This window comes from Falco rusticolus, chromosome 1 (genome assembly GCF_015220075.1).
Source record: "Falco rusticolus isolate bFalRus1 chromosome 1, bFalRus1.pri, whole genome shotgun sequence".
Lineage (NCBI taxonomy): Eukaryota > Metazoa > Chordata > Aves > Falconiformes > Falconidae > Falco > Falco rusticolus.
In genome coordinates, this window is record NC_051187.1 from 33,150,963 (window position 1) to 33,173,974 (window position 23,012).

The 23,012-nt window shown below is 56.3% G+C and overlaps 2 protein-coding genes across 2 annotated transcripts; both read right to left on the reverse strand.

Annotated features, from left to right (window-relative positions):
* Positions 1-5,001: 5,001 nt before the first annotated feature.
* SLC7A4 (solute carrier family 7 member 4) lies at positions 5,002-11,250 on the reverse strand. Its single transcript, XM_037373893.1, has 5 exons — positions 11,161-11,250; positions 8,848-9,898; positions 8,065-8,741; positions 7,187-7,295; positions 5,002-6,678 (listed from the first exon to the last, which is right to left on the reverse strand). Exons 2-5 carry the CDS (start codon positions 9,827-9,829, stop codon positions 6,491-6,493), a joined length of 1,956 nt encoding a protein of 651 aa, XP_037229790.1. The 5' UTR covers positions 9,830-9,898; positions 11,161-11,250; the 3' UTR covers positions 5,002-6,490.
* A 2,515-nt stretch (positions 11,251-13,765) lies between these two features.
* LOC119141964 (protein DGCR6) lies at positions 13,766-21,425 on the reverse strand. Its single transcript, XM_037374974.1, has 5 exons — positions 21,288-21,425; positions 21,054-21,214; positions 20,168-20,268; positions 16,594-16,734; positions 13,766-14,718 (listed from the first exon to the last, which is right to left on the reverse strand). The coding sequence occupies exons 1-5, from the start codon at positions 21,416-21,418 to the stop codon at positions 14,635-14,637; spliced, it is 618 nt and encodes a 205-aa protein (XP_037230871.1). The 5' UTR covers positions 21,419-21,425; the 3' UTR covers positions 13,766-14,634.
* Positions 21,426-23,012: the final 1,587 nt, after the last annotated feature.

The following is a 23,012-nucleotide window of genomic DNA, read 5'->3' on the forward strand; positions in this document are numbered from 1 at the left end:
GGATTGCTTCTAGAAATTGCAGAACCATCCTGACACCCCCTTGACCTCTAGATGAAAACTGCATGTATCGAACACAGAAGATGTTATGAGGCTTGATTTAAATCAGTATAAGTACTTATATTTTAAGATATTTAGTTACTATTTATTGTTTCTGTTACGTCCCTTGCTGCTAGCCCTTCCTGTGCTCTCCAAAGAGGAGATGCAAATTAAAATTGTATTAAAAAGTTAATACATACGAAGTCCATCCTTATTCCCCAGCTGGTGTAGCTAGAGAAGATCCACTTACCCCTGCCTTGACACATCGATTCATTAGGCACTGCAGTTGGACCTGGGTGTTTTTAAGTTCAATAAATCTATCGGTGTACCATTTGGGAACCTAAAAATACCAGGTGAACCAGCAGTGTTTTATGGGGTAATGTAACTGGGATATGTATGTTGAATGTTCAGTTGTCCTGTGGGTTTGATGAGAGAAGGAGGTGGCTGTGGCAAACTGAGCGTTTGCCTGCTCTGTGTGCAGGCAGGATGGCACAGGCAAGATTGTGGAGGCAGGATTTGCTCTCTGGGAGGGCTGGAGGGAGAAGAAGGAACAGGCAGCCGGAGCTGCCCTGCGGGAGGTTTTGTGTGTGAAGTTGCAGGGATGTGTTGTGCTTTGGCAGCTGCTGTGAAAGGTTATGAGGAATTAACGTGGAGAGTTATACTGAGAGCCGTATTTCTGTTGTACTGAAATAGCAGTTACTCGTAATTTACCTGGCAGTCTAGTCTCCCCAGCTGGTTTCCCCATTCCTCTTTCCTCCAGACTCTGTTGTGTTCTTTTTCAAGTTGGGAACTAATCTTGGAATAACTCACCAGAAGATTTGAGTCCCTGTTCACCTTGTAATTTCCAGTACTGAGCTTGTTTGTTGGGGTTTTTTTGTTTTGTTTTTGGGTTGTGTTTTTTTTTTTTCCTGAGTGTTATTTCAATATTGTTCCTTTTTGGTTTCTTCACCAAACTTCCAGGTAGCCAGTTGGATGCCTTATGGAAGGTTCTATAGTACAACAGCACTGCTGCCTCTTTCCAAGCTGCTGTCCCCATCAGAGCACAGAGGTTACACAAATCCATATTAATTGTCACAAATGGTATTTTTTTCCTCAGTTCTTGAGCAGCTCTCATGTTGATCAGTGTCCTTTTGAGGCCTTGGATTTCCTTGCACCCCTTCACCTTTTTGAAGGATCAGCCAGCTTGTTTTCCTGCAGTGCTCTGGGCCTTCCTCCAGCTGCCGATTATTTCTGGAAAAAGTGCATTAATGCTCCAGGGAAGCTCACTGCCTAACCCCACATGAAACTCTTCTGGTGTAAGTTACGTAGGTGATCACTAAAGTTTTAGCTGTAGTACTACTAATAAGCATCATCTGAAGGCAGGGCTGGGGCAGAGGAGCCTGTACATGACTCCTAGCTTCTCCTCCAGCACAGCAGAGTTTTTCAGGAACGCTTTCATCTCCTTTACAATATTGAGTGTGCTGCCGTGCAGAAAGGTGCCTTAGCTCTTGTCCCAGCAAAGATCAGGGCCCATGGGGTTTGGTGCTGTCCTAAAGGGCTTCCAGTGTAGCAAGGGAAGCCCAGGCAGGTGGGATCATGAAAATTCAGCTGTCCTTGCTCCAGAAGAGGAACAGCTCACTGCAGCCCATTCCTGACAGCATCTGATGGACATTTCGTAACCTCTCAGGCAAAGTTATCATTGCCAGAAGCAAGTGTTTCTAGTCTGTTGCCTAAATCTCCCCCATGACAGTTTAAGTACATTGCTTCTTGCCTTGTCTCCTGTGCACGTGGTGAAGATTTATCCTCCTTTTGTGGCTGTGTGGTTGGAGACTGGCCTGTCTGCTGTCAGAAAGGAGCCTCTGCTGCTGGGATGGGACCACTTTGTCCCTGCATGTGCTTGTACAACTGGTTAGAAGATGTTTTCACCAAGACCTGTGGCCCCAAAGCAGCTTGCTGCAGGGACTGCAGAGATGCAGGCTGCTGAAGCATGACCGCAGGCATTCCTACCGTGCTTCGGGTACCCCTGTGCTCAGCGCTCCAGCTGCTGGCCTGGCCACTGGCACTTGACGGAGGGATGAAGGGACCACCCAGCCCAGGGTTTGTGCCATCTTTTAATGCCCTGCCGTTTTCCAGGCAGTGGGAGGAGCAGATACACCGCTGCTGGCGTCTCAGGATGAAGAACTGTGCTTACCTCATCCTCTGGCTGTAGCTGCAGGAGGAGGAGGGGAGGATCGCAGGGGATAATGAGAGGATTACTTACAGCCAGCCTTAAACGAGCCCTGCAGCTTGTCTTTGCTGCTTTCAGAGCTGGGGTGGAGGGGTGGGAGGGATAAGGAGGGATAATTTAGAAACAGGAGGCTGGGAAGAGATTTAATTAGGACGTTGGGCTGCTCTCTCCTTGGCAGAAGCCCACCACCCTCTTCTAGTGCTTGGGGCTCCCTTTTTCCTCCCTTGAGCATGGTCAGGGCTCAAGTATGCAAATGGGTCAGTTCCTGCTTATTTCAGTGTAACTTCTGTGATTAAACTGTCTCTGAAGCAGTGTTGGGATGCACCTATGACTCCCATCCCTTGCTGCACTTCACCATGCAAGAGCCCAGCCATCCCTGCAGGAGCTCCCCCAGCTTGCATCGCTGAGGCTGCGTGGGCGAAAGCAGCGAGCCTGTTTCCTGAAGCCTCCAAGATCATCATCAGCTCAGTGCCGTTTGGCTTATCCCTGGAGCTGGGCTGGCTACCCCTCCACCAAGCCGCATCTCGGGGCTGGGCGTGGAGGGACGCCAGGCTAATTTGGTGTCTTTACCATTTAAACGATGGTGGGTAGTATTCCTGGCGTTGATTTTTCTCTCTAGTACAAATCCCATGTTATTCCCCCTCTGAATTTGCGTTTCAACTTGTCTCCTTACGCCTGCTTTGTGGGAACTCTCCTCCCAGGGCACGGCAAACCAGCACTGCCCTGGTAGCTCCTCTACCCTGACCTCCCAGTCCAGCAGTGGGGCTGGTGAGGCTCTGGCTGTCCCTGGCCACTGCCTGCCCACTCACACGCTGTTTGTGGGGGATTATCATCCAGGGATCACATTAACCCTCTTAGCCCAGCCCAGGCGCACATGTGCTGGAGCTGCTCCTGCCCCGTGGCCCCTAAAGCCCTTCCAGGTTCCCGGAGCCCCCAGTGCCGGCCATTACGCCACTGACCTAAATACTTCACTGATGCATTGTGATTAGATTGATTTCCATACAGTCCAGATAGGCTGATAGACCATTTCCATGAATCCCAGAAAAAATGATTTTTATTTTTATTTTTTTTTTAAAGGTAATTTGGAGAAAGATACTCCTATGGAAAATCTGTGTACTATCAGCCGGAGTGAAACAGCAAGAGGTTGTCTCCCCATCCTCTATGAAACAAGGTTTGGTGAGCTGCGTACGGGGATGGTTTGCTTTTAAATCCGGCTGGATCACACTTGGGGGGATACAGATGAGGGAACTGATGTTCTCCCTACAATTATGAGCTGCCATCTTGAGGCACTGCTGACACTTTTTAGTTTGGATTTTTTTTTTTTTTCTTTCTGCTGCTACAATTTTCAGGAACAAATCATTGTAGCAGGGCTCCCTTGGTGGCAGTGGCTGCTGACAGCCCCCTTTTTTTGTGTGTGCATTAATGGGTAGGCAATTTAAAATCAATTAATACATGTTCTGTGCCTGTGCAGGGCATGTTATTGCAACGGGATGGTGTATGACACAGACGAACTGACCAATTTTGTAATCCTATTTAAAAAAAAAAAAAACGCAAGTGTGCTCAAGAGGGCATGCTCACCTCCCAGGCTGCCGTTAATTATGTTTCAATCCTTTAATTCCCTGCCAGCTGCATCCCCATCATTCCCTGCCTCTCCCTGGCTGTGCTGGGGGCTACCCTGTATCCACGTTTGCTTTTCATGGCACAGCCTAAGCAGTAATTCCTCTGCATTTTTACAGATGAACATTTTAAAATAGATTAAATATCAATTGCTATGAGGCTCGTTCAACAACTCTTAGATCTTTGTCAAATTAAGGCTGATCAGGAGCTCACGCTGAGTGAGCCCAGCCCCAGCAACAGCTGAGAATATTTTGCAGTGTGATTTCTATTGACTTTCCTCCAAAAGAGAACACAAAAATGTTTTGAACCTCAGCCTGTCCTGCTCTACTAGGACTTCTACTGCTCTTCCTCAGCCACCCGCCAGGCTCCCTTGCTCCTGATACATCACTACGGTTCTTTCTCCTCACTTTTATCCTGCTGACAATGGATTTCTAGCAGGCATTAAAAGCCAACAATTGATAAGGAGAGTTCAGTCTGTCTGCCTCCCCAGATACTTGTTGAATATTTTTTTAATAAAGAATGACTTTATCACAGGAAGGAAACAATGGTGAGGATGGGGGTGCCTGTGGGTTATCTCAAGTGACTCACGCTTTAATTCCCATTATTTGCTCCGGTTCACAAGTTCTCCCATCCGTTCAGCTCGTAACCCTGGGCAGCTGTAGCGAACCTGCCCTGGTGCTGCTCAGCATTGTCCTTGGGGCTGGCAAAGGGGTTCAGGCCCATCGGGTATAGTTATATTTGTGTATCTCTAAAGCTCACCTTCCAGGCTACCTTTGCACAGCTGTCCCAGCCCCTTGGAGGTCCCAGTTTCCGTGGGTCCCACCGGAGCCCCTCCTCGTGAACAGAACACCCATGTCAGAAGAGCAAAGCTGCTCTCGGAGTGCCTTGTGGACCCTGCCAGGTGGTGTGCAGCTCACACGTGCCAGCCCAGCTCTGGGAGCACATCACAGTGACTCCCTGTGACCTGTCCTGGCCCCACGATGGCCGAGAGCAGCCCTGGGCAGGGTCTGCATGCCGTGGGCAGGGTCTGCACGCACCGGCCCACTGCTGCCCTTGCAGGGCTTGGGAGGAAGGTGGCAGTGGGTAGCGTGACCCTCCCCACGTGGACTGTTGGGGACACACTCAGCACAAACGACCAGAGCCATCACAGAACCAGTATTTATGAGGGTGACCGTGTCAGCCCATTGCTCACAAGCCACTACACAGAGGTGCCAAGCAGGGCCACAGCACGGCGGGGACACGCTGCTCCGTCGGCAGCAGCGGCAGCACAGGGGAGAGGCGGGATGCGGAGCAGCGCTGGCAGACGGAGGGGTTCACCCAGGGAGCCGGCGTATTGTACCGAGACCACCCATGGCCCCTCTAGGCCCCCCCAGGGACTGGCCAGCAAGAAGCAATGGGACCAGCTTGCCCACGGTCCCCGGCTCCTCACAGGATGCAGATGACGTTGCACGTCCAGCATGGCTGCAGGGAGCAGGGTGTCCACGCTGCAAGGCCTGGCAGTTCAGCAACCTCGTGCTCAACAGATTGTCTCCTCCATGTTTTCTTCCAAAACGCGCTAAACCCCCACCTCCCTTCCACTTTAGGCTGCTCATGGGCAAACCAGCAAAGGGTGGCTGCAGCAGTGCCGCTGGGGAGCAACCCCATGACACCACAGCAGCCAGGGTGAACCCCAGAGCGTGGGGGTGCTCGCCGGGGAGAGGGCAATACTGAAAAGCACCTGCAGAGCCCGTCTCAAGCCCGAGCGAGCCTGGGAGGGGTATCCTGAGGGGCTGAGCCCCCCATGCTGGGGCAGGCGGCAGTGCAGACTGTGCTGCTGGGGCGCAGGGGAAGGCGGGAGCTGGCTCCAGGCAGCCCAGCCCAGGGATGCTGCAGGGGACCTCTGGGGACAAGGCAAGAAATCTGGGGTCCTGAGTGCCCACACCCAGCTCAGGGCTGGGGCAAAAGCCTGGCCCTGCTGTGACCTTGCAGCCAGGCACAGCCCCCAGCCCCCCCCAAACAGCCGATGCCAGCGGCTGGGACGATGCAGTGGGGCTTCTGCTGTGACAGCCCACACCAGCCGTGTCCCTTCTCCCATCTCCTGTTCCCAGCAGCTCCTCAGCCCCAGCCTTTACGGAGCGTGGCCCTGGGGGTGCGGACAGCAGGGGTGCCAGCGGGGAAGCATGTTTGGCCCCTGCCTCCTTCTGCAGGTGGGCTGAGCAGGAGGCAGGGGGGCTCTGCAGGGCTGCAGCCAGGATGAGACCTAGGACTGGCGGCACTGGGCTGCCTGCGCAGGTCCCCAGGGTCCCTCTGCATCCCCAGCTGCGGATAGATTTGCTGCATGGTGCCTGGGTGCACCTGGGGGAAGGTGGCAAGGACACAGCTCCTCAGGAGCAGGGCAGGCGCTGGGCTGAGACCCAGTTCCTGAGTGCTGGCAACGGAGAGGGAGGGAGCCAGGCCCCAGCCATGCTCTGCAGGGACCGGGTGGGGAAGGGCGAGCATCCTCATCATCTCCAGATGGAGCCACATGCCCAGGGCTGCCCCAGTGGCTTCTCTGTCAAAGGGAGCAGGAAGAGGAAGTGGGGGGGTCTCTGGCCTTGCTGTGGGGAGGGGGTCAGATGCTCCCATAGCCAGGTGTCCCCATCCCCTGAAGCGTCATCTCTTACAGTCGTCGGTGTCCGGCAGCCCGGCAGTGGGCTGGGAGCTGGGCTGGACTGCCTGCACCCTCTCCTCCAGGCTGCCGCTGGGGAACACCACATAACGGGCGCTGACACGCTGTGGCCTGGGCTCCCGCAGGTTCTCCTTGCTGTGCCAGATGCCGTAACCGAAGTACACCAGCAGGCCTGCAGCGGGGACAGCAAGGGCAGTGGCTCGAGCACAGGCCGGCAGCTGGCAGGGATGTGGCCGGCATCCTGGCGAAGCAGCACAAAACACGGCGCCGGGGCGCTTGGCTGAGCTGCTTGCAGGAGGAAAAGGAGCCCACTGCGTGTTGAGAGCAAGGGGAGCACCCCCAGAGCCTGGGAGGGGGAAGCCCCTCGCTGGGAAGGGCTTCTGAAGCCCCGGGGAGCTGCCTTGGGAGCCTTGTCATTCTGGTCCAGAGCTCGAAGGAGGATCCAAACCTTCACAGGAACAAGTCATAACACACTGGGAACCAGAAAGGGTCTGGGAGACCTTGGCTTCTGTCTCAAAGGGGAACCGGAGGCAGAAAGGGGCACGATGTGCTTTATAAACCCATGGCCAGGGGAGAAAAGCTGCAGACGCAGCTGGCCAGTGCTGGGGCAAGCCCGGCTCCCTTCTCCCCTGAAGCATCCACCGCCCTCCCGGGGCTCACGTTGCCGCAGGAGCACTCACCTAAGAGCAGCCAGATGGCAAAGCGGAGCCACGTCATGTAGCTGAGCTTCAGCATCAGATAGATATTGAGGACGATGCTCAGCGCCGGGGAGAGGGGTACCAGGGGGATCTGTGGGAGGAAAGGAGCTGGGGGGCGTGAGACCTGCAGGATCACGTTCCCCATCCTTAAAACCATAGAGACAAAAGCCAGCACTGGTAAATGTGGGGGACAAAGTGACCATCCTCCTGGGCTTTCTGAAAATGACTTTTTTTTCCCCGGAGAAAAAGGCAGCCAAAAGGAACAATGAGGATCCAGGAGCTGGGAGCCAGGCTGGCAGGGTGGGCATGGGCGCTGGGAACAGCCCAGAGGCATCATCGCAAGGACCAAACAAGCTTCCAGTGCAATCCAGAGCCAACATGGTCCTTGCTGGAGCAGCTGGTGCATGGGCACGGCAGGGACGTGGTGTTACCATCCACATGTCACACTGGGCCGGGGCCCAGAAAGGCTGGGAACCGGAGAGTGAGGAGCACAAAAGGCAACAAAAGTGGTTTGGAGGCTGAAGAGCTCCACCATGTAGCTCAAGGGCAGGCCAAAGGCAGGAGTTGGGACATGCATGGAGTAGGGGGGCTGTGGGGATGAGAAGAAAGGAGCCTGGGGTGGGTAGGAGCAGTCCCATGGGATGGACACAGAGCTGCTGGGGATGTCCTCTCCTGGGGACCAGTGACCATGCAGACTGCCACCACGGGCAACACCACCTCCCCGCGCCCAGAGCTTGCCACCACCCTCCTCCCCCAGCAGCTGTGGTGCTTTCACCAGGCCTCCTGTGGGTCCACCAGAGGTGCTCCCACCCCAGCGACCCTGGCAGAGGGACTGATCCCACCTGCGGCCCCGGGTGTACCTGGAAGGTCTGCGTGCTGCGCTGTTGTTCATGCGCCCAGATGAGGAGGAGGCTGAGCAGGAAGCCCAGGCTGAAGAGGACCAGCAGCAGGGAGTAGCTCCAGGTGGGCAGGTGGAGGTGGGTGTTGCCGAACACCAAGACGGAGCAAAGGCAGATGGCAGACACCATCAGGGTCACCACGGCCACCGTGACCACCTCGCCTGGGTAGAAGTCGCTGAGGAACTCCAGGTAGGGCTCGAAAGCTGCCTTCAGCTGTCCTGGCTCCCGGTGCTCTTTGCTCTTGTCCCTGTCCACCAGCTGGAGCTTGTCGGAGAAGGACTCATACTCCTTCAGCTCGCCGGTGGATGGACCCTCATGGGGCTCAGGGGTGGGCCGGTCACCAGCTGCTGGTGCAGGGACATCCACCTTCTGCTGCTGGAAGCGCAAGACGATGATGCTAGCAGCCACAAAGGTGTACGCCAGCAGCGTGCCAATGGACAGGAACTGCACCAGGGCTTCCAAGTCAAAGATGAGGGCCAGCAGGGCCATGAGCAGCCCGAAGACCACAATGCCGATGACGGGCACCTGTGTGCGGGGATGCACACGGGAGAAGACCCGAAAGAAGAGCCCATCCTCAGCCATGGCGTAGACAATGCGTGGCAGGGAGAAGAGGTTGCTCAACAGGACCGTGTTCATTGCTGAGGGATGGGCAGAAGAAGGACCCCGTCAGACCCAAACCACCCTGGTGCCCAGCCCCCATTGCAAGCGAGGTGGGCAGCTTCCGACGCTGCTGCCTGTACTCACCACAGATGGAGCCAGCGGCCACCAGGAACCCTGCCCAGGCGTAGCCCCTCCTGTAAAATGCATCTGCCAGGGCAGAGTCGGGGTCCAGCGTGTGCCAGGGCACCATCAGCGTCAGCACCACCGACACCAGGATGTAGGCCCCGGTGGCCAGCCCCAAGGAGAAAGCAATGGCCCTGGGGACAGCCTTCTGCGGGTTCCTGGCCTCTTCGCTGGAGGCCGCGATGACGTCAAAGCCCACGAATGCGTAGAAGCAGGTGGCTGTGCCAGCCATGATGCCCGACAGCCCGTATGGGGCAAAACCACCCTCCTGGGCACTCCAGTTCTTGGGCTGGGCCAGGACGAAGCCCATGATGAGAATAAAGAGGATGACACCCATACTGATGGCTGAGAAGACATGGTTGAGCCAGGAGGACACTTTGGCCCCAAAGGAGATGAAAGCGGTGGCTACCAGCAAGATGGCAGCCGCCAGAAAGTCAGGGTAGTGGGCCAGGAATGGCACCTGCCAGGTGCCCACGTGGGTCTCCGTGAAGTTCTTGATCTTGTGGTTGAAGATGGAGTCCAGGTAACCGCTCCAGGCCCTGGCCACTGCGGCTCCCCCAATCATGTACTCCAGCAGCACGTTCCAGCCGATGAGGAAGGCCCAGATCTCACCCACAGACACGTAGGTGAACATGTAGGCAGAGCCTGTCTTGGGTACCCGGGCTCCAAACTCAGCATAGCAGAGAGCAGCCAGGAGCGAGGCAAAGCCAGCAATGATGAAGGAGATGATGACGGCGGGGCCAGCGATCTCCTTGGCCACAGTACCTGTGAGGACATACAGCCCGGAGCCCACCATGCCCCCAATGCCCAGCAGCGTCAAGTCAATGGTGGAAAGGCATCTGTTGAAGGACGTCTCCATCATGTCGTCCTCCAAGGTCTTCACTCGGTTGAGTTTCTGGCAGAAGCGAGTCAGGTCGGTGGAGCGAGGCAGCCATCTGGCCATGGTGGAGGCAGGGGGCCCTGCCCTCCGGCAGGGCGAGGGGTCCGCAGCAGCGAGACCCTGCCTGGAGACCTGACAGAGGAGCAGGAAGGTGTGAGCATCCCCCCCTGCAGAGAGCTATTGGGTGGTGGGGACTGGGTGGAAAAGCTACCGGGGCACATTCAGGGTGTTCCCTTGCTCCTCAGCCACCACAGGGCTTAGCCGCAGAGCGTGTCCCCCTCCAGGGTGGTGGCAGAGGACAGCCAGCCACTCTGTGCAGGGACCCGTGCTTCACGCCAGCTGGGAGGGAAACCACAGCACCCGCAGGGCAGCACCTCGCAGGCTTTTCTTTTTAAAGCAAAGCTGCATTAAAGCCCAAATTTATCTCCAGCCCTGCTGAAGGTTTCTGTGCTGCTTCCCCTCCACCTTATTTAACATCTACCGGACCATCGCCCTGGCGTGCCTGGAGCCCACTGAGGGGGTACAGAGCATCTCCCAGCTCCCAACATCCCACTGCATCCCCAGGGAAAGCCCAGGCATGGTGCAGAGGCGTGCATCAGGAAGCCCAGAGCAGCTCCGTGAGGACGTGGGAGTCCCCGGCCAGACCAGGAAACACATCCAGTGTCAGGATCGGCCCCAGCTGGCAGCTGCTGCCCGGAAAGCAGGACAACGGGAAAGCGGGACAATGGGAAAGCGGGACAACGCAGCTCTGGGGACCTTCAGGTGCCGCTTCACAGCTGCTCCATGGGGTGGTCTGTGGTTCTGGTGATGCTCTCCCCTTCCAGCCGCCCTCCTTCCCATGCCAAGATAGGTGTCTCCCTGCACCCCCAAACCACCGGTCCCGCTCGGGGGGCCGGTGCCACTCGGTGCAGCCCTGCTCCCTGGGTCCATCCGCCTGGGAGGCCAAAAGGTCCTGCGGAAAGGCCACCGCGAGCCGACAGCATGACGCTGGCCCGTGGGGACAACAGGCCTGTTGTCCCCAACTGTGCTGGCTGAACCCCTCCCCCAGCATTGGGGTCCCCAAGAAGGGAGGGGCTGGCAGTGTCAGGGTACCCGACCCCAATATGCCCGAACAGCCGCAGCCGGGCAGGACGCGGAGCTCGACGCCCGCTGGGGCAGGGAGCATCCCTCCCGGGCTGGCAGGGGGTGGTCGCGGGGCGGGGGGATGGGGACACACAGCTGAACCGGGGCCGGTTCAGCCTCTGCATTCACCCCCGGGTGGGGAGGGGAAAGTTTCGCCCCTGCTCAGCCCCACCGCGCCCCCGCCCCGCGCCCAGCCCCGGCCCCGCTCCCCCGAGCCGCAGCGCCTGCCCCACGCCCCGGTACCGGTACCGCTCCCGGGAGGCCCCGCTCACCTGCGCGGGCGCGGCCGGGGGCTCCGCCAGCGGCCCCGGCCCCCACCTGCTCCGCGCCGCCGCCGCCGCCGCCCGCCCCGGCTCCGCCTCCCCGGCCCGGCGGAAGGGCGGGCACCGGCTGCGGGGACCCCCCCCGGGGCGCGGCGGGCGGGGGCCGGGCGGCTCCGAGCCCCCCCGGGGTGGGGGCTGGGGAGCAGGGGGGGCAGCCCCGGCCCCCGCGGAGGGGCTGGCGCGGTTTTGGCAGCGCACCGAGACCCGCGGGGGGGACGTCACCCCCACGGGGTGTGCAGCCGGAGCCACCGTCAAGGGGACAGCGCAGGGGTTACCCCAGATCCGGGATACGGCTCTGGCTGGAGCCAAGGGCTGGGACCCTGCTCCGCTCCTCCTGGGCTGTTCCAAGGGGAATCGGCCCCTACCCGCTGTGCGCCGGAGCTGCCGCCTGGGGACGGGGACCTCCGTGCCCAGATCCGCCACGTAGCAGCGGAGGTGCGGGGGAAAGCGGCGGAGGGGCAGCAGCAGCAGGAGGCTCCTCGCCAGGCCCATCCAGCTCATGGTCCTGCCGCCCAGGAGCGAGGAAAGCTGGTGAGAGCACAAAACGCGAGCAAAAGTGTGGATGTGGTGCTTCCACCTGGCTCCAAGCGTCTGCAGCTCAGGGAATCGCCGCTCTCCATCTCTATAGCAAAAAGCATTTCTTTTCCAGAAGTGCCTCACCTCCTCTTGAACCAAGAAACCTTTTTTCCAGCCCCCCCCAGTGAGGAGCTTTCCAAGCAGTCACCTGTCCCACCTGAACTTGCCTTTTACAGGCTCCACATAACACCCCAGCTGTCACACTTGAAGGGAGCAAAGTCCCTCCCCATGTCACCTGTAGCTTTATTTCTACCCTGTTCCCTCTTGAGCGCCTTGTTTTCAGATAGAGGAGAGCAGCTTGGCTGGGAGGGGGTCCCCCGATGTCCCCAGAGCTTAGCAGAGCCTGTTCCAGCTCTACTGCACCCTTCCCAGGACGAAGGGACCTGTGTTTGGGTGCTGGTGCATCAGCAACTTCCCAGCAGCAAAATGGTTTTCATTTTCTTCCCTGCTTCCTTCCTAACATTTCATTTGATTTTCTGATGGCTACTGAGCACTAAAGCTGGTGTTTCCATGGACCCATCAGTCATCAGCCCAAACGTCACTCCCGAGTGGTAATGATCAACTCAGAGCCCACCATGCGACACGAAGGGCTCCCACCTACATCAATTCACCCTTATCCACGCTAAATCAACCTCCTTGGGTGGAGGGGACCCTGCTATCCTCCCCTTCAGCCCCAAGTATAGAAAAAGGAAGCGGGAAACAGGACTTGTCCCTTTCTACCACTCATCGTTCACCTTCCTCCGCCCAGGTGACGGGTGAGCACGGGGCTGGCAGAGCCATAGCTCTCCCATCGGTCACCTTGCACTGGAATGGGGAACTCGACCATCCTGTGCATCCCCTCTCCATGTTGCTTCTGGCACAAAAGGGGACCTGGGCAGGAACGCAAGGCCCAGCTCCATGGGTGGCTGAAGCCACCTGAGCTGCCACCAAAGGGGTGCCCAACCACATGTTGCACCAGGGCACCCCTCAAGAGCTCGGGGGCCGTGCAGGTGGCTGAACCAAGGAGCTGAGACAGCCGGAATCCGGTAATCCTTCCCAGCACTGCCAGCTCCTTCGGGTGACTCTCCCCAGGTGCAACCCCATTCCGGCCATCACTGGCAATAGGACAAGTGCAGCAGCACAGGCACGGCCAGCGCTGTAGGAAGGCATCACCCTCTAGTGACACAAAGGCACTTTGCTTGGGAAAGTATCTGTGAACCCTCAGCATTGTATTGCCCAGGAATGCTTTGTGGCGGGGCTGAGCAAGTTTTCCTCCACTGAAATCATCCTGACCGAATGCTCCCTGATCACGAGCTATCCCAGGCGCTTTATTCCCCAAGGATAACCCTTTCCACCAATTAACCACGTCTGACCACCCTGCCGCTCTCCCTCTCACATGGAAAAGCCTTTCTGAAACCCAACCTGACCACAGGCATGGAAAATTTCATCTTGGATCAGATGCCTGGCAGAGCTGTCCGCAACCAGATGGTGGGAACGGGAAGCCTGAGAATTGCCATTGTCATGGCAGTGTCAGAGCAGCCCGCTGTGGTCCCCAGCACCAGCTGTCCCCTGGGAAGAGATGGCAGCAGAGGTGGTAGGGACCACTCTCCTGGCTTGTGGGGAGCTTTGGACCAAGGTGGGCTGCACCCTTCGCGGCATCGGGCAGCAAAGCAGAGCCGAACCCACCAGCAGCAACCCTGACCTGCTGTGTTAGCTGTGCCTGAGCTTCTCCAGCCACACCATCAGCTCTGCTGCTGCTCCAGCCATCCAGGAGGGGCTGTGTCCAAGGGGTGTGTGTGCGTGTGTCCTTCTGGGTGGCAGCTTCTCACATACTTGAAGCGTTCTTTTACCAATTCTTCAGCAAGCACACCAAATCCCAGGGATGCGTCAGGCTCTTGGGGTTATCAGCTCAGCCCTGAAAGGTCTCAGAAACGCTGCAGGTTCCCTTCTGGCTTTACGTTCATCAAGTGGGTATGGGACAAATGTAATCACAATCATCGACACTTGCAGCCCCAGAAGGCAGGGCAAATACTTTTATTTCTCTCCATTTGGAAACTGGTTTAAATTAACAAAGCAAAAGCTCTCAAGCCTTCTCTGCTATCCGAGCCGGGTGGGAATGCTGCGAACATCACAGCTCAGCAATGCTGGCCAAAAGCCTGAAATCCTTATTTAATAAAGCCGATGTCAATACCTGCCTAGAGGGCTCTCTGGGAAGGGTCTGCCTGTTTGAGGCTCTTTCTGCCTCAACACACAAAGAAGTATCTCGTAGATAAACCTTGGACTTTTTTTCCCCCAGCTGCCAACCATCTGCTATGGTGAAGCAATACCGATGGTGAGCCCACTTTTCTTCCCTGTCTGATAGGGCAGCTACTCCCCTCTCCCATTCCCTACCAGCAACACTTGCTCCTCCTCCTCGAATCAGAAGAGAAGACTGCAATTTGGAGCTCACATTGCTCACCCATTCAGCCTGATACACCTCAACACAGGGGTCACCCACGTGCGGCTGGGCTGGGTTTGCTGCCTCCGTGCCTGGCCCAGCCTCCCCCAGCTTAGTAAACAGCCCTCACCGACACTGCAGGCTGTATGTGGCAGATTAACACCCTCCTCCGTCACCTCTCTCGTCCCAGCAAGCTGTGCAGCACTCATCTTGCTCTAAGGACTGGAGAGAGGCAGTATGATGCCCCCCAACCACCCCCCTGCTCTGGGGGTCTGCCTGCCCTAGGCTCTAAGGTTATCTAAGGGCCTCAGCTATTTCTTCTACAGCCAGGAACCTCTTCCTGACACAACACAAAGCAAATGCATTAACAGTCTATTCTTTAGAGAGAAGTCTGAAGAAAACTCTGGGAAGTAAACAGCAGATTTGCTCATTCAGGAAAAAGCCTTCTCCGACTCGGATTCCTTCTGTTGTAACTTCCGAATCAGCTCCAGTAAATTCATCTGTAAAGTCAGCTCCTGCAAAAGAAGACAGACATTTCTGCAAGAACAAGACGATCCCATTCCCTGCTGCAGGAAGCAGAAAGGACTGGTTTGTACCACCCACTCAAGAGCTACTAATCTTTGGGGAACAAAAGAAAAAACACACAAATACAAAGCAAAGCCTTCATCCTGTTTAAGCATTTCTATAAAATACCCAGTAATAATATCTTAAGAGATCTGCTGCAAACTGCAGCTGTCTTAGGAATCCCAGGGCTTTATACTTCATTAAGGATTCAGAACGGCTCTTGCTTCTCGACCATGATTTAGCAATAAATGCAGTGAGGGCTGGCCAGTTCTGCAGGTTTCCGCTTCTGGAGCGGCCTCCAAGAGAGGGGCAGCAGTATGCCCTTGCACACACACACAACCACACACCCCAGACGAGGCTCTCCAGGTCAGCACAGCTCCCTCCCCTCATCCTTCAGCAGCACCTTCAATGCCCTGATCATTCTCCAGCACAGAAGGGCAGGAAGCAGGAGGGATTGCTTTGGGTACTCTCTGGGTAGAGCCTAAGCCATGTGCCACACACTGCTGTGCTGGAGCGTCAAACCCCCTCTAGGTATTTCATTCCTCATCAAAAACTCCTTTTTCATGACTGTAATTAAGTGAAGACCACAGTCTCCTGTAGTCACCAACATCAGCTTATGGTTTCCTTACCATCTGCTTGTTCTTTAGTTACATTTAGCTCACAAGCCATTTAGCAGAGACTATGTGGTGGAGTAGCTAATTCAGTGAACCCCGTTCCGTGACTCAGGCTTGCAGACATTACGTGATGGAAATAAAAATCTATTTTTGTAAAAATGTATCAACTGCCTAAATGGGCATTTTATACAACAGACTGGGAGGAAACACATCAGCTGATGGGAAATGCATGGAGAACAGATTCCAGCAGTGATTTCTTACACGATGGTGGCATTCACATGTACAAGCCAAGGTCTGTGTCTGCTTTGCCAGCTATTGTAAAGGCAAACATAAACAAAACCCACCAAATAGGAACCCTGTTAAGAGTTATTACTTACAAAAATAACACAAGAGGCAGGGGCAGGAGGGGAGAGAAAGAGCTGCTTTCATTATACAGATGAGGAATAGCAGCACGGGAAAAATAAGAGGCTTGTTCAAGGCTACACAACCAGGAATCATGTGGGTTTTAGAAAATGCCTGTTTAACTAAGTTTAAGCCATCTTTTCTCACTAGTAGGTCTTTATCAAAGTGAAATTTAATCAGCTGAAAAAACAGAGTTAAGAACAGCCTGTTTCTGCATTCCCTGCAAACTTTTGTGGCCTTACAATGAGACCTTCAAAGTTTTATTTTTTCATTCCTGCGGTGGTGTTGAGACAACAGAGAAAAACCCAGGCGATTGCTCACAAGTTTTAAGAGCAGATGCACTGGGGAAACCAAGAACAATTTTCTAATCACAGTCTGTGATCATCACCTCCAGCAAGTCACGTGCAAGAATTAACAAGATGCCTAATAAAGACTTCTTCAAGGCAATTTGTACAGCTAAGCTAGGTACAAAAGTGATAAACCTACGCAGCCATTTATTTTAGTATTATTCAGGCCCATTCAAGAGTCACAGGACTGCAGGCTGTTGGCACAGCGTTTCTTCCCTCCACACTGGGAAAAACATTGCAGAAAGCTGGGGATCCTGCCCCGTCTAATGGGTTTCTGCTTCTTCATTATGAACCTGGTACTAGGTCGGCCCAGGGCACATTGCCCACCAGCTGATGAGGCAAAGGACAGATCATTCTTTCTGACCCAGCCATTCAGGATTCATTAAGAGCAAGGTTTTTCAGAATAACGAAAATATTAATACAAGAGTACTGTCAGATCTTACACTCCTGCCTAAACACCAACCTGTGGGTTGGTGGTGATGTAGAAGCCAGACACCCCAGCCTTCTCCAGAGTGCTCTGTTGGTCTATCACTTTTTGGTCCAGTTCCAAGACTATCTTCTCATCCATCATTCGCTGTTCCTCTCGAATTCGTTGCTCCACGGCCTGAAAAAAAGATAACAGTAGACAAGGGGGAAAAGGTGGCATATCTGCTTCCCTCCTATCTTTTTCTCATCTCGGGTCTTTTACTGAAACCAAAGAGCAACTGAATCTTGAAGCATGCCTGCTCTCAAGAGTCCCAAGGACAGCAGAGGGCAGCAAGCACAGTCCCAGATCTTCCCTCCTCCACTTGCCATGACTTACAGCAAAGCTATCACTCCAGAAAATGCAGGGCATCGGGACCAGCCTGCTTTATGTATGTTTGGGGCCCTGAAAGACCACAAGCAACAGATCGGTATCTGAATGACTTTTCTTCATGAGCCAACGTCTGAGCAGCAGGCTACAGCTGAGCACTCCAGCAGCAGGGGCTCAAAAGAAGTCAGCAGTCTAAAAATTGTATACCCCTCACAGGACTGGCGAGGCTGAAGAAAGAATTGGAGGAGTAACATAGGCCACCAAAGCTCATCAAGGTGCCAGCTCGAATGCCTCCCTGTTCCCTGGACACTAACACACAGACCTGGAGCTGTAAAACCACAACCAGAGCCCATGTATTCACTAAAGGAGCTGAACTCCTCAAAAAAGTAACTTTGCAACTGGAAAGACGGTTTATTTTGTATTGACAACAGCAAGCTGAAGTCCCGCTTGGGACTACAGCACACTGGGGCTCTGGTTTTGGCAGACTGAGAATATTGTAGGGACTTTGCAAAATAGCTCCAACCAGCAGAACACAGCCCCCAGCTCCTCCTGCCTTGCCGACATGTGCCTAAACCTCAGCAGAGAAACGTCTACATTGCCTCTGAAGAAGTGGAGCACAGCAACTGTGTGCTACGTCAAAGGCACGTTGGACATCAGGAGCAGTGGGCACACTCTAGGAGCACTTACATGCTCAGCTAGCTGCAGAAAGGGGCACTGCTCGACAGTTCTGGAGGAAATCTCAACCTACCAGAAACTCTGCTGGAGAGGGGAGAGCAGAAGGATTGCAAAGAACAAGGACAGAGCCCAGCTCAAATAAAAAGCCCTGTGTGTGTGGAGGCTAGGCAATACAACCTTACCAGGCTGCACTGAGTGACAGACTTCTTTTGCTAGCCACAGCGAAAGTCAGGAAGCATCAAATCCCATCTAAATGCAAAGGAAGGCTCATTCTCTTGCAGGAAATAAATGGCACGAGTTTCGACATTTTACCCTTTGCAACACAGTAAACAGGCATGCGTTTAGCTGGAAATATTCACAAGGGTAAGCTATCCTCGCTGCGCAGAAAGGGAGAAATCAACAATGCGTGGGATTTCCTACAGCCGTGGCTGGGCAAAGCCATCCGACAGGGGAGCAGAAAGCCCGTGCACTGCTACAAGTCCTGGGGAAAATCCCAAATTCGAATGACAGAGGTCTCAGCCCTGAACAGTCTGGGAAAAGCACGGAGGTTTGTCTACAGCATGGACATATCAGCGGCTGTCTGCAAAAGGCCCCACCTAAATGAAGAGCAGTTATTACTTAAATGGAGCAGGAGCTGCCTCATATAACCTTTCTTGGATGTACGGCAGTCAATTAGCATCTTACATTTCTAATTATGTCCATAGGTTTGAGAAAGCTTTGCAGAACTTGCTGTTAAGGAGGATGCAGGACTTTGATCTACCAGCAGATTACCATACATCAGCTACTCCACAGAAAACACCTGGGACAGGATCTTATTAGAATATACGTGAATAGATTCAAGACAACTTAAGCCTCAATAAAAGGTGAGGTAGAGGGGCTAATTGCCTCCTTCAGTATGGGATGCTAATGAACCTAAGAAAGCTCTGTCCTTACACTTTCTTCAGTCTAGAGGCTCTCTGTGGAAGATACAAAAGGATGCAAATCCCTCATTCCCTAAAGACTTTCCTTCCTTCCAGCCACCCTGGGGGAAGGAGGCACCACACCATCATCTCCTCCACTTACTGTGCTGGAGGAGTGACTTACCATGGGTTTGAAGAAAAATAGATTTAAGTGCCTACACACTGTTTAGGGTTGGCACCTGATACTGGGCTACAGAAAAGTGCCAAAATCTTGGAAAAAACTAAGGCTTAAACACAAGCTTTTGCTTCAGCTTCAGCTCTGGTGGCTGGCAACCCTGCATGATAGACAAAGCCTTTCTAAATGCTATAGGTTCCACTAAGAAGCCAGACATCTAGAAACTACATCTTGTGTTACCTCTCCTGGAAGGTCAATCTCAAGCTATCTTGTGGGAGCTGGTCTTCGAAACCTTTAAACACAGAGGGCAGCTCCGATTAGACACATACCAATTGTTACCGAGATGATCGATCTATTTCTCCCAAAATGCTCTACAGCAGAAATATCAGAGGATAAAAAAGGGGAAGAAGTAACTCTAGTACCTGGCAGAGGAAAATGGAAGAGGAAAGCAGAGTGAAGGCAGAAGGAAGATATTGCACATCATGTAAGACATGGAGAAACAATGCATAATGAATGGTCTACTTAATGAATGAAGACTATATTGAAAATGCTTTAAAACAGGCATATAGATTATTACTTGCTGTAAGTCTACGGTATTTAGAGACAGAAGTAACAGGGACAGCTAGAAGAGGTCCAGCCTGGCTTTAGTCACCTTGATAGGAAATGAGGGATCTGGCAACACCAAGTCAAGAGATCCAGCAGTGAGTTCTTGTCACGGGCAAAGGTCAGGAAAGAGGCTGTATTTAAACAGTTATATTTGTCCTATGTGGAGTAAAATAACTTCACCCCTACATTTAAACTCCATCAATTAAGATAACTAGCTACTTGTAGTTTCTTTTACCTTATAAAACTGCTTCTATCTTATCGCCAACGTAAGGTAAGTCCTTTGGGACTGAACCTACTGCCTGTGCTGAAATGCCTTTCCCAAATGCCTCAGGACGCTCACAGAAACTATTTCTGTGCTTACTGTACCTCAAAGTAGTTCCTCCTTATCAGTGCCACCAAGTAAAATACATTCATTTTTTTAGTATTCTCTGCTTTCTACTTGCTGTGACGTAATGGCAGACTTCACATACCTTGCTCTCTACCCGTACGCGGGCTTCAACCCGTCAAATAACAAAGAATTGTTAAAGCGTTGTGGAGAGCATCGGTCTTTCGGAGTGAGCTCCTGAACCTCCAGAATTCTTGGATCACACGTTGCAGCTATCCCAGATGGCAAGAGCCTGGGCCCCAATGCTTGGGGGGAGAGGGGGCATAGCAAAAGAAGGGGACCCCCAGGTCAGGGTGGGGAGCCTAGGGTGGTGCTAGCAAGACCAGACTGGATGGCTGGCAGCTCCCAAGGTTGCAGGGTGGCAACGAGTTAAACCCTCTGGAGATGCCTTGATGTTGCTGCGATGCAGGAGTGGTCCTACAGCAAAGGGGCTGTGAGCCCCCTGGGGAAGGGACACAGCCCCTGCACCAGGGGAGGGCTGTACCCGGCCTGCCCCCCCCTCACCTCCATCTCCCGCTGCTGGGCTGCACGCAGGAGCGGCAGGTTGTGGGGCCTGCAGCACTGCTGGGCTTCTTTGTGCCGGTGGAAGAGCTCCTGCTTCAGTCCTGCGACAGGGAGACAGGGATGGGCAGCGGGTCAAGGCACACTGCCACCATGTCCCCTCCCTCCTCGCTATGTGTGGCCAGCCCAGTGTCCCACCCCCCTTTGTGCCCCCACAACCTGCCCCCCAGTGTCACCCCCTGCCCCCCAGATGCCCCAGGCTTGCCTCGCCTCCGCAGTGCCCTCACTGCCCCCCACCCCAGTGCCACCACCACCTGCTCCCCCCCAGCATCCCAAGGCTACTCCCAGTGTCCCCATCACCATCCCTCAGTGTGCTGGGCATCCCCCCAGCATCCCTGGGCTGTGCCCCTCAGGGCCCAGCCCCACGGTTTTGGGTATGCCCCGTCATGCCCCACCCCCCAGCCCCCCAAGCCCTGGGCCTGCCCCCCCCAATCCCCCCCATGCCCAGAGCATGCCACGCCCTTGGGCCTGCCCCCCCCATATCCTGGGCCTGCCCCCCTCCATGTCTCCCCCAAACCCTGGGCCTGCCCCTCTCCATGCCCAGGGCCTGCCCCCCTCAATGTGCCCCCCACGTCCCTCCAAGTCTTGGGCCTGTCCCCCCCACGTCCCCCCCATGCCCTGGGCCTGTCCCCCCCCACGTCCCCCCCATGCCCTGGGCCTGTCCCCCCCCACGTCCCCGCCATGCCCTGGGCCTGTCCCCCCCCACGTCCCCGCCATGCCCTGGGCCTGTCCCCCCCCATGCCCCCCTCCCCCGCTCCCTGCAGCCTCCTCACCCCCTGCCCCCCGCGGTGCTCCCCATCTCCCCCCGCCCCCCGCCGCCGGCCCGCACCGCGGTGCTCGCTGTGCAGCTGCAGCCGCTGGCTGTAGAGGTTCTTCTCGGTGAGGTGCTGGATCTCCAGCAGGCCCTGCACGATCTCGAACACGGTCCCGTCCAGCAGCGCCAGCGCCAGGTCGCTCAGCGTCGTGTAGGACAGCCGCTGCTGGCAGGGGCTACGGGCACCGGGTCAGCACGGTACCGGCTCGGTACCGGCTCGGTGCCGCCCCCCCGCAGCCCTGCGCTCACCTGGGCAGCGCCTTCACCAGCGCCTGCAGCTCCGACAGCAGCCGGTAGTGCCGCTCCTGCTGCCGGGACAACTGCTCCGCCGCCGCCGCCTCGTACCCCCCGGGCCCGCCGCCGCCGCCGAACCGCTCCATGGCCCCGCCGTGCGCGTCCCCGCCGCCACCCGCCGCGCCCTGCGCATGTGCGCGCCCCCGCCACACCCCGCCCTGCGCATGTGCGCGGCCCCGCCCCTCGGCGCCGGGAGCGCGCCCGGGCCCGAGCGCCGCCTTCCCCCGGGCCCTTGTGCCGGGTCGCGGTGGCGCCCTGCGGCTGGCGGGGCCGACCGGGCACCGCGCACCGCGCACCGCGCACCGGGCACCGGGCACCGCGCACCGGGCACTGGGCACTGCGCACTGCTCACTGGGCACCGGGCACCGCGCACCAGGCACTGGGCACCGCGCACCGGGCACTGGGCACTGCGCACTGCTCACTGGGCACCGGGCACCGCGCACCAGGCACCGGGCACCGCGCACCGGGCACTGGGCACTGCGCACTGCTCACTGGGCACCGGGCACCGCGCACCAGGCACTGGGCACCGCGCACCGGGCACTGGGCACTGCGCACCGGTCATTGCGCACTGGGCACTGCTCACCGGGCACCGCGCACCGCGCACCGGGCACCGGGCACTGCTCACCGGGCACCGCGCACCGGGCACCGCGCACCGTGCAGCGGGCACCGCACACCGGGCACCGCGCACCGGGCACTGGGCACTGCGCACTGCTCACTGGGCACCGCGCACCGGGCACGGGGCACCGGGCACTGCTCACCGGGCACCACACACCCGGCACTGGGCACTGCGCACTGCTCACTGGGCACCGTGCACCGGGCACTGCGCACCGGGCACCAGGCGCTGCTCACCGGGCACTGGGCACCAGGCACTGGGCACCGCACACTGCTCACCGGGCACCGCACACCGGGCACTGCTCACCAGGCACTGCACACTGGGCACCGGGCACCGCTCACTGGGCACTGCACACCAGGCACTGGGCACCGCGCACCGGGCACCGCTCACAGGGCACTGCGCACCGGGCACTGGGCACCTGGCACTGGGCACTGCTCGCTGCACACCAGGCACTGGTCACCAGGCACCGGCGGGAGGTCTCCTGGTTTCCCTCCAGCCCATCGCACTGGGTGCGCCGGGAGCACGTCCCCACCCCATCTGAAAATGTTTTAACTGACTTTATCCAAAGCGTGTCCAATGGGGTTTGAGTGACCCTACAGGGTGACTGCTGTGGCCAAAAACACAGTGACCCCCGGTGTCACCACCATCGGAGGGGTTTCACTCTCCAGGCCCTTGGCTTCACGGTCTCATTCCAGCCCACGAGCTGGGGACCATTCCCCACGGACACCCTGCTGGAGCCAAGCCAGGCAACGTCCAGGGGTTCTCTGGGGAGCCCTGAGAAGGGCGAGACCCCTGGGCTGCCAGGGTCCCTCCTGATTACTTAACACACCCGGGGTTTAAGTGCATTTTGACTTCAGACGTGTCTCCGGCATGGCAATGGCTTATCCGCTCAGGATGGCAACGGTTTTATCTGCTTAGGTTGGTAATGGTTTACCCACTTGGGATGGCAATGGCTTACCCGCTCAAGATGGCACTGGCTTTGCTGCTGGTGAGCACTCAAGTGCAGGTAATGAGATCAACTCGAGTCGCAAATTCATTTCAGTCACACGGATAGAAAAGGTTCCTGG

Excerpts from the sequence above, each read along its gene's own strand:
- SLC7A4 (XM_037373893.1), bottom strand. The coding sequence starts at position 9,829 with ATGGCCAGATGGCTGCCTCGCTCCACCGACCTGACTCGCTTCTGCCAG. Across the intron at positions 8,742-8,847 it reads GGCCGCTGGCTCCATCTGTG|CAATGAACACGGTCCTGTTG; the intron begins GTGAGTACAGGC and ends CCCATCCCTCAG. Across the intron at positions 7,296-8,064 it reads GCAGCACGCAGACCTTCCAG|ATCCCCCTGGTACCCCTCTC; the intron begins GTACACCCGGGG and ends TTCCTCCCACAG.
- LOC119141964 (XM_037374974.1), bottom strand. The coding sequence starts at position 21,418 with ATGGAGCGGTTCGGCGGCGGCGGCGGGCCCGGGGGGTACGAGGCGGCG. Across the intron at positions 21,215-21,287 it reads CTGGTGAAGGCGCTGCCCAG|CCCCTGCCAGCAGCGGCTGT; the intron begins GTGAGCGCAGGG and ends CGGTGCCCGTAG. Across the intron at positions 14,719-16,593 it reads ACATCACCACCAACCCACAG|GAGCTGACTTTACAGATGAA; the intron begins GTTGGTGTTTAG and ends CTTCTTTTGCAG.